Raw genomic sequence first — 10792 nt, 5'->3', positions numbered from 1 at the left:
GTTTAGATGCACCCTCATAATGCGATTATAATGGGATTTTGGCAATACTGCGATTATACTTTACCTCATGTAAACACAATACTTCAATAAAAATAATGCGGTTAGGCTCATAATCGCAGTAAGTATAATAGTATTAAAAGAGTTGGCGTACGCTGTTTTTAATCGCAGTATGCGTCCATGTAAACGCTTTAATCGCGTTTGTTTGAGTCTAGCACAGATTCGTTTTAAACTTGACATTAGTAGTTTTACATGAACTCAAATATGACAGCAGTGTATAAAACCCTTAGGGAAATTATGACGTTATATGTTAGTGACCACATCATAACGATATCTTTATGCTTATTCACTCGCACAAAGCACTTGCCTTTAATGGCATTAACTAATATTGGGTTATGTGTGAATAATCCAAAAAATAAAAACTGCATGTAAACAGGAGTGAAGAGGTTAGCTCCAGTCATGTAAAACGTCTTTCTGGGATTAAGACCTTACTCTGATTATTGGGAATAATCACATTATTGGTGTACATGTAAGCGAGCTCAATGGTGACAAATAAAATTGTAAAAGGTTCATTATTTATCCATGCTGCAATGCATGCTGGGTATTAACAAATTTCAAATCTCATCCAGGACTCAGCATGCACTGCGGCATGGATAAATAATGAACTTTTTACAATTTTATTTGTCTTCATTGTTGGGATGCGTACTTTGATTCCTGATGTTTGTGCTTCATAAATACATTACTTAAAGCAACACTATGTAGTTTTTTTTACCTTTAAATAATGTCTCTAAAATTATTTCAGTGATAGAACAACTTTAAACTGGACAAATTGTACTGATGCTGCAACCTGAGCAACCTCCTAGCTGCTACAAGCACACTCTAAAAGTGGCGGTGGAGGGTAGGAAACACAGCCCCGCCCCTCCCCCTGCCTGCAGAAGAGTGTCTGAAACCAGGCACTGTTGCGCTTTTCAACCACATGGGGGAGCTGTAAGTGATTTTTACATGGAAACTACATAGTGTTGCTTTAAAATATTCTGTTAGCATTGCTAATACAATGATCTGCTGATAATTGTATTTTGCCTTTACTCGGCAATTCTTTTAACTGTAAAAGTGTTTTCTAAATGAGGTTTGTTTCCTAGCTTTTTTCAAGTAAATTCTAGTCCATTTTTCATTAACGTGTATTAAATATAAGTTTATTATAATGAAATTATCTGTAAACAATCTATAACTTAAAATTAGCAAAAAACATAAATAGAACTCACTGTATGAATTAAATGTACAACTGCAAATTTTTTACAGTTAAGAGGAGTGAGTGATTTTCATTTCTGGTGTGGAATGAACATTTCTGACACTTTGAGACCCAAGACAGACTGCTTTAAGTTTCAATGAGAAATATCCAGCTGTTTATGTTCACTTAAACAAGAAAGAAAACTTAGTTCAGTGATCACAAGTGTGTTATACGAGCTATACACTCTGATAAATGGATGTCAAGAGCGTTGTGTTGCTGTGGGGTCGCACACTCATACAGTATATTCACTGCAGTGGGTTTTCTTAGCTTTCCTGAATTTGTGAATGTCCTGTTTGTTAAATATACTTTTAAAGCTTTGTGGACATGGGTGTTGGCAAGGTGGATGCTGTAGGAAAGTATAATGCATCTCAAACTTTGCAAAAAAGTAAATGTTTTAGTTTTCGTTATAATTGGGTCCCCAGTGCTTCTATTAACCCACAAAACGTGAAAAAGAACAACCCAGTAACTTTGTTTGGGTAAGCCATTCTCTGCAAGCATGTGAAAAATTAGGTTGTTTAGATTTCGCCTGTTTTGTGACGTAGGTAGCAAGGCCAATTATAATAACCACCCACTTAATCTGCACTACCCAACCACGGCACTGACATTTAGTGCAGACAGAGAGAGAAAGAGAAAAAAATTAATTGAAGGCACAATTGAGTTTCAAATTCAACTAGTGCTGGGCGATAATTAGTTAACAGTAATTTTACCGATCTAAATTTTTTGATAAAACCGTAACGACAGTTCGATAAGTGATCGATAATGTTTACGCACTGTGCGTAATGTTGCACAAGCACTTCCGGATGCGGCACGCTAGTGTTGTAGTTGAGTCCAAGCCGAGACTGACTCGAGACCGGGTCAATCATGCTGTGTTAATTGAATTAATTGATTTGTGTTAAAGTAACATTGAAGCAGTGTTAGAGTCAATTGGATACTTAAGTGAACATTTAAGTGATGTTTTTTTGATTATTGAAGACACCTGATAATGAGCAGAATCGCTGAAGAAAATTGAAACACAAGAACTAAAACTGACTTCAAGGAAACAGAACCCTATATTATATATCGGTGTTACATATTTTATATATATTTTTTCCATGTTCATTATTATTGGTACATATGGTCTATTGTTCTTACATTTTTGTATACATTTAAAATAAATTTTAGTAAGAAATTTCTGTTAAATCATGATTTGTACGTTAAAATGTCCATACGCACATTTTACGAACAAATTTGTGCATACGCATACTTAATTTGCGTTTCATCAGCTCATTTGCATAAAGGACACACCCCAAATCTGCAAATGTTTTTCATTGACACAGATATTTACTTTTGAGAGATGAACTAAGGATTTTGAGCAAGATACTGGCTTTTGCAGGTTATGCATGGTGTTTTGCTATTTGTAAATTGTTTTGAGAAATGCACTTATTGTTTTGCAAATGTCGAGGATGATTCGAAAAATGTACCAAAGCGACTGAAAAAAACTGTAATGTCTAACAGTGTTTATTATGACAGCTTGCACAACTGAAAGCTGCTAGAGGAAAAAAGTATACATGAGTCAGCTAACCACAAAACATGCTTTAACCATTTCCGTACCCCATAACAGGTTACAGTACACAACAAAATACCCAGTGTTAAAGGGGTCATATTGTGAGATTTTTTAAAGATGTAAAATAGATATGTGGTGTGCACAGAGTGCGTATATGAAGTTTAAGCTTAAAATACTCCACAGATAATTACAGTTTTTTTCAGTCACTTTGGTACATTTCTCGAATCATAATATTACATCATGCAAGGGGGCATTTTTGCTGACCTGGTCAGGTGCTGCAAATGGTTCTTCAAAATGACAGCAATACCAAGAAGAACCATTTTTGGTTCCCCAAAGAACCATTCAGTTAAATGTCTTATAAATAACTATTTTCTTTATTCTTTTTTCTTTATAGTCTAAATTACCTTTTTCACTGCAAATAACCTTTAATGCAGCTGCTTTATAGAATTAAAGAGCCCAAAATGGTCTCCTTCATTTTTAAAAGTGTATGACATTAACATATTATGGACAACACATGTTCTCTGGGCTGCCAGGTTAGGGGATTTTAAGTCAGTGGTTTACACGGTTTGTGAAGTACATTGAAAGTGAAAGTGGCAAAGTCGAACGGAAGGAATCAACATCGGCAGTGTTTTTAACATTACAATCAACAACGGAGACTAAGACTCTGTATCACACACAAAGAAGAATTTAGAATTTAGCAGTCTACTCATCAGACCATCTTCTGGAGAAACTCAGGTGAGCAATTTGTTATATTCTTTGATGTCTTTGTGTGTGGTTTTATGTATTTATTTATTATATTGGATATGTACAGCACTAAAGAATATAACAGTTTGTACAGTATAAAATGCATTGCGTCTATGGAAATGTCCCCGTAAACCACATGTGCATGCTTGTGTATATATAAGCACTTGCAAAAGCAAACAATACTTTAAAAAAATTAATATCAACAAGGGGCCTGCCATTTTCAAGTTGGAAATGTAAGTTTTTTTTCTAAATAAATAAATGTGTATATACTGTGAACACAAAACTGTTTATTATTTAAAACCTGTAAGTCAAAATATATGCCTTCATACTGGACTTCAGAGCTACTGTACATTAAAAAAAAAATGTGTCTGCAAGTAGATATTGTTAACTTTCAAGATTTAGGAGAAAAAACAAGATAAAATGGGACAATCAGGATCAAAGTCTTCAATGCCAGTGCATGCACCAAGTAAGAAGATTATTTTTATACATACAAACAATATTTACATAAGCTGTACTAATATTAATATTTTAGAGAGCACCCTGCAGTTTAACTGTTTTTAAATTATATATGTTTTCCAGAATTGGAACAACCATGGAGAAACTTTGATTGGAAGTAAGTAATAAGTTACTCGGCTAGGTAACTGTTGATTATCTGATTAATTTATGTATATGACTTATTGTCATGCATAGTACTGTAGATAAAAAATGGACTGATTTAAAAAATCAGGAAAACAAGGACAACATAATTTACTGAGTAAAAACATTATTTGCAACTTTTAAAGGGGTCATATTATGAGATTTATTAAAGATGTAAAATAAATATTTGTCCCCAAATATATGTCCCCAGAGTGTGTTTGTGAAGTTTTAGCTCTAAATTCTCCACAGATAATTTATTATAGCATGTTAAAATTGACTACAAAACACTTTGTGGGCCTGAGCAAAGTGTAACGTTTTTAGGTGTGTCATTTAAAAAACAAAAAGACGTGGTGGGGCTGAAGCACGTTGAAGCCCTGCGGCCACATTCATACGTATGCGATATGGGGGCTAAAACGATCAGAAATTTTTGGGAAGCTGGACAGAAATTTGGGGGGCTAAAACTCACTTAAAATGGCCAAGTGGCTCCACCCAACAGAAAGAAGGCTATTTGGATTTTCTGTAAAGTGCATAAACGTTTAAATACACCTTTTAGGGGATTCATGCATTTGTCACCCAACCACTACGCCAGGGGTGGGCAATTCTGGTCCTAGAGGGCCACAGTCCTGCAGAGTTTAGCTCCAATCCTAATCAAGCACACCTGGAAAATCTAATCAAAGTTTTCAGTATCAAAGTATAACTTGCAAATGAAGTTCAGTTGTGCTTGATAAAGGTTGGAGCTAAACTCGGCAGGACTGTGGCCCTCCAGAATTGCCCACCCCTACACTACGGTGTTATTGCTACATGGTGGCGCTATGACTCTTAGAAATATCAAAAATCTGTTAGCAATTTAGCATATTCAATGTCTTACCATAACATTGACCAAATTGTAAAATCCATCACAGCTAATGTTTCCAATAACATTATGGCAACATAAAAATGTCAGTGAATGTTAATGAGTTTATTGCTTGTAATTGAGCTAACAAAAAATAATCTGCCCTGTCCTTGTAACTGTCTCTTGCCTTGACACAGACAGAAAGCTAAGCTGAAAAAACGTCTAGAGGAGTTCCATGTGTGTAATCCAGATGTAAAGGAGATCAAGATTCTGATCGCTGGACAGATTGGGGCAGGAAAGTCCAGCTTTATCAATTCTGTCAATAATGTTTTTCAAGAGCGGATCACCTCAAGTGCACTAGCAGATGCAAATACTGCCTATAGTTTCACAAAAAGAGTAAGTATATTTGTCATCCAGTTTTACTTAGTAAGTACACCCAGAATGTTTTTATCTTTTTGTTATCAGATTTCTTTATTAGAATAGCATCCTAAAGCCTGGAGTATAGTTAATTTTTATGTGTACGCGGGTGTATATGCACAGCTTTGCAAAACATAGTTTATTTGACTTGTATACTTTATACACAGACATTCGACGCATGCGCATTGTGACAAAATACAATACCTCTCCTGGCCTACTTACTACATAGTCTACATGTATGAGGGACCTACACTGTAAAAAATTGTGCCGTTAAATAACAGTAATCAACTGGCAGCTTGGTTGCCAGCAAGATAATGTTATTTTACGGTTCTGCCTCTGTTAAAATACAGTTCTACTTCCGTTAATTTACAGCTCCCATATTTTAACAGTATGTTAATGTTATAATGCCCTGAAAGCAACTCATTTAATTTAGGACACCAATTGCAGGATCCATTCAAGTTTATAAATATATATTTATATGGTGGTGTTAGTATTATGAACTTAATTCATTTGAGTCCATTGAACACAAATATTACTTCTAAAATTGAACTGCAAACATTTAAACTTTCACACAAATCTCATGTAGTTCATCATGAGCAAACTACAAAGTTACTGCTTTAAAATAAAACAACAGGCAGCATAACATCAATGATCTATTGCCCGTCCTTGACCTAAACAACCACACTACCCTTCAGCACAATGGTAACCCAAAAACTGAGTCAAATCCTAACAAAACAGAACATTAAACACTAAGAGATCTCTCACATTATCATCTTGTGTAAATCCCCTGATCAGTTTTTAAGTTCACATGATTTAAAAAACAAAATACAAGGACTTTTCTCTAATGTCTGTGTGAAATTAACATATTTCTGTATGCAAATTTGACTGTTAGGTTTTCTGTTTTTTCACAGCACATTCTGTTAAATAACAGTAATCAACTGGCAGCTTGGTTGCCAGCAAGATAATGTTTTTTTACGGTCTCCTTCGGACTGTTAAAAAACATTAGCATTCTGTGTTTTTATATCTTACATATTTAACCCTTTAAACCCCATCGCAAAATCCTTGGTGTCAAAAGAACACTGCTTAATGTGTCCACACTACAAAGAGTAAAAGAAACAGACCCGATGTTGAAGTTAATGAGATAATGAAGTGATGATTGAGTTAATGATGAACAGCTGCTATTAACAAACACAATCACTGAATGAAAGATGAACAAGAACCGAATAAAAGAGAAAACCAGCAGAAACTCAACTTACAGACTTAGAAGAGACTCAGACTTACTCAGATTTTCTAAGATCTCACAAGAAGATCATCAAACAACTCCACAAACAGCATTAACATCTTCATTTATTACAAACCACTTAGATTTTATTTTATATGTACATTAGCTCTTACTGAGAAATAAATCATACGGTGGGGTTTCCTAAACAGGTATTATCTTAAACCAGGAATAGTTTAATTAGGAAATTTAACAAGTTTTAACAAACATGCCTAACTAAAAACATTACTTGTGCATTTTCAGGCGAAACAAAGGGCACTGATGTATTTTAAAATATGTCAGTGCAAGTTGTTTTGAGTTTGGACAGTTCTAGTCTAATAGTCTAATCCCTAAATAATAGTTACCATTCTCGTGATCAGTGTTTACTTTACTAGGACTCTTGATCCTTGGGTTTGTGCTTTGGTGTTACATTTATTCATGCTTATCAATGTGATTTGAAAGACATTGAATATGGCATAAAAGTATAAATAAAGTATTATCACTAACTAATGACTGTTATGGTGTAAGTCTCATGAGTCAAAAGTAATTTACTGATTTATACAGAAGCTCATAAGTGATTAGATGGGTGGCAACCCCTTATAGTAGTCTTATAATGTGACAGAAACTGAGTGTTGAGGTAGCCAGAGGAATCTTAAAAACATTGGGATTAAATGAAATTAAAAAACACGTGCAAACTACACACACAGACATCAAGAATCAGGCTATGAATCTCAACAATGGTGACTATCAAATGAAAAGCTTCATGCTGCAATGCATGCTGGGTATCAGCATAGTACAAAACTCATTAGGCCGATGAACTGTTTTTCCATTTTCTTTTGTCACCCTAGTTGAGAATCGTAGGCTGATTCTTGATGTCTGTGAGTGTCATCTGAAGACTGTTTTCAAGTTTGCAAAAATCTATTTGTAGGCAACTCTGTCAAGATATCAGATTACTTTAATAATAACTATTGCAATGATTCTGATTCAAATATGTATATACTTAGTCACAAACATTCCTAAGTACTACTAATTGTTATGATTAAGTTCCATGAATTTGGTAAAATAAACTACTGATCAACAATCAGTCAGTCAACCTCACAAGAGTCTATAATCTCTTGGTTTTCTTTGCCATAACAAACATGCATCATAAAGACACAATTACAGCAACCAGACTGAAAACCAAGTCAAGAGCCCAACTAATGAAAACAGTGATCACAATAATGGTGACTTTAAAGAAATTGCTTGTAAAGTCTAGTAAACACATGCTTGTTCTCAGTAAGAACTTTTGTAAATGTATAACAGAAATAAAGTCAAAGTGGTTTCTAAGTGAAGATGGTAATGGTGTTTGTGTAAATGTTTAATTCTCCTCTGGTGATATATGGAGAGATTTATTGTGTTCTGTTATTTTCAGTTGATGTTCATCAAAGTCTTTGTGTCTGTAAGTGTTTCTGCTCATGTCTTATCTTTTTATTTATCTTTTCTTTAGTGATTCTGTTTATTAGCAGCAGGTGTCCATCATTAATGCTTCAGTATCTGAACTCATTGACTTGATTTCAGGTGGATCATTAGGAAACTAGTGTAGGGAATAGTGAACGAGGGTGTATGGTGTGATTTGGGACGCATTCTTAAACGGTGGACTCTCAGGGCTGTAAATTCACATTATTCTGAAAACTGTTTTTTTACAGAATGCAAAATTTAACAGTATACTTCTGTTTTTGTTAAAAAACAGAATCATACTGTTAAATTTGGCTGTTTTTTAACAGCAATTTTTTACAGTGTATGCGTACAAAGTGCTTAAAATATAAATATACATAGTATTTTAAATTTTGTACTTTTGATTTCGATTTGTAGCTCCAAACACATCGCATCAGAAGTGGAGATGTTACTTTACCCTTTGTCATGAAGGACATAATGGGCTTAGAATCTGACACAATGTTCGGGTTACAAATAGAAGACATTATCCATACCATATTTGGTCATGTAACAGATGGCTATAAGGTAAGAGGCTATTTAATTTATTTAAAAAAATTATTGCACAATATATAATTTTAATCTGTAAATTTAATCTGTTTTCTAAATTTAGTTTCATGAGGATAAGCCACTCTCTATGAAGGATCCATATTACAAGAGCGACCCTTCTCTCGCTGACCAATCTTTCTGCTTGGTTTACGTCATAGCTGCAGATACAATTGAGCTGATAGATGAGCAACTTTTTCAGAAATTGAGGTTAATCCGCAAGAGAATCAGTGAAATGGGTAAGACTGACATACCTAGACTGACCTAAATCTACTGTTATTTTATTGGGCTGTAGACAAAGGGTGTGGACCAGGACAATGTGATAGTGTGAATCAAAATGCAACATTTATAATGAAAACACAATACTTGAAAATGTTCTAAACAGACTTTAAACCACAATACAACAAGTACATTTCAAGACATACACATAATTGACTCACAGTACAAAACAGCAAATGCTTTCTGTAAAAAAAAATTCAACTTACAGTATTCACTTGTAGTTCACAACTTTCTATCTTTGGATCTAAATAATGTTTCCCAGTTCTACACAAATTGCTTATAATTGTAAACTAATTTGTCTCTTATAGGATATCCACTGTAGACTTATATTGCATCTATACTTTTCTTTTAGGCATTCCCCAGGTAATTATCTTGACCAAGGTTGATCAAGCATGTCCACTGGTTTGGAGTGATCTAAAAAAAATCTATTACAGCAAGAAAATTAAAGAAAAGGTAGATCAATAGTTAATGATTTCATGCTTTAACTTAATCTGAACTTTATAGAGCTATCTCTTCTCTAACTTTGCATTGGTGGTCCTTTCTAGGTGGAAAAGTGTTGTATTAAAGTTGGTGTGCCAATGTGCAACATCTTCCCCGTGAAGAACTACCATAATGAGATTGACACTGATGATGATGTTGATGTTCTGATTCTAAAAGCATTTGATCAAATTGTATTTCTCGCCAATGAAAGACTACGAATGGAAGAATATAACTCATTTATGCCTTTGTATGCATCAACTTCTAAACAGGTGTGCACATTTTGGATTTAAATGTGTATATGTGGTTGTTTTGTGAAAGATATTACAAGTCACTATATCCATGACAGTTAATATTGTTGATATGACTGTAAATACTTAAGGTAAAAAGCCACATGGAACTGCAGTGTAAGGACTCAAAACCTGTAGTTTCAGTGGAAGCCTCCTTAGAACTGGAAAAACCATGGAGAAAATTTGACTGGGGGTAAGATCTTATCTGATTCTGATGCTCTCGGCATGTATAATATGTTCATCAAATATCACATTTTGCGCAATTCAAGTTCTTCTTTAAATAAACATACAATATATCAAATGTAAAAACTGACCATCTGCATTCAAACAAAGAAATGTTTCACTATCTTATTTTTTATCACCTCTCAGATATGGGTATATTTTTTTCAAAAATACCAAATTTTGAGCAAAAAGCTGAGATAATTGTGTTTTGTGACGGACTTTGATAGAGATCAGATTCAGAGTGATGATCAAAATAGTGTTTGAACTGTTTGACCTAAGGGGTTGTTTCCGGTTTTATAAGTTGGGTAAGAGTGCTACCTGATGGATAATAGCAGATTGCTGTAAAAACTATTTGCACGTAGTTGGACGCTTGAACATTTGAGTTTACTTGCTTCATTCGCACGTGAAAGCCGCGCGTGAAATTCTAGTCATTCAAGACATTCACGCTGTAATTCGCGTCATGGGAGGGGCTTCTGCGACTCCGCTGAGACTCCGCATGCTTCCTGTAATCACGTCACTACTACAGCAGGTCCTGATTGGTTATTGCGGCGCGGAAATTTGCCGAAGTTCAGATTTTTCAACTCGCGCTTTTTCCGCGGCACCGTTCAATTCATGCGGAATGCACCGCAGGATGCCTCATCGAGTCTTTGCATTGACTTAACATGTAAATCACTCACGCTTGCTGCATCTATCGCATCTGGTGTGCATCCTGAGTTAAGCTTCACTCACCATCACAATGATCCCAGAAAAGTCTCATAAAATTGCCAGCAAATTGCTTGACAGATTATTGGCA

At 34.8% G+C, this 10792-nt stretch overlaps 1 protein-coding gene across 4 annotated transcripts in view; it reads left to right on the top strand.

Moving 5' to 3' along the window:
- The first annotated feature begins 3426 nt into the window (after positions 1 to 3426).
- Positions 3427 to 10792, top strand: part of LOC135735478 (uncharacterized) — a 30674-nt gene continuing 23308 nt past the window's right edge. For 2 of the 4 annotated variants that reach the window (XR_012336650.1, XR_012336649.1), the window contains exons 1-8: positions 3446 to 4038; positions 4152 to 4185; positions 5238 to 5436; positions 8567 to 8713; positions 8799 to 8970; positions 9363 to 9463; positions 9556 to 9759; positions 9870 to 9970. Coding sequence is in view for 2 of the 4 variants with exons in the window: in XM_065253899.2 (XP_065109971.1) it covers positions 3993 to 4038; positions 4152 to 4185; positions 5238 to 5436; positions 8567 to 8713; positions 8799 to 8970; positions 9363 to 9463; positions 9556 to 9759; positions 9870 to 9970 (1004 nt within the window). In the remaining 2 variants the exon portion in view is untranslated. Of the gene's footprint in view, positions 4039 to 4151; positions 4186 to 5237; positions 5437 to 8566; positions 8714 to 8798; positions 8971 to 9362; positions 9464 to 9555; positions 9760 to 9869; positions 9971 to 10792 lie in introns of all 4 variants that reach the window. The other 2 variants (XM_065253899.2, XM_065253901.2) reach the window with 2 other exon arrangements.

The sequence above is a fragment of the Paramisgurnus dabryanus genome, chromosome 4, assembly GCF_030506205.2.
Source record: "Paramisgurnus dabryanus chromosome 4, PD_genome_1.1, whole genome shotgun sequence".
Lineage (NCBI taxonomy): Eukaryota > Metazoa > Chordata > Actinopteri > Cypriniformes > Cobitidae > Paramisgurnus > Paramisgurnus dabryanus.
Note: the sequence above shows the minus strand (reverse complement) of the source record. Positions and strands in the feature narration are given on the sequence as shown.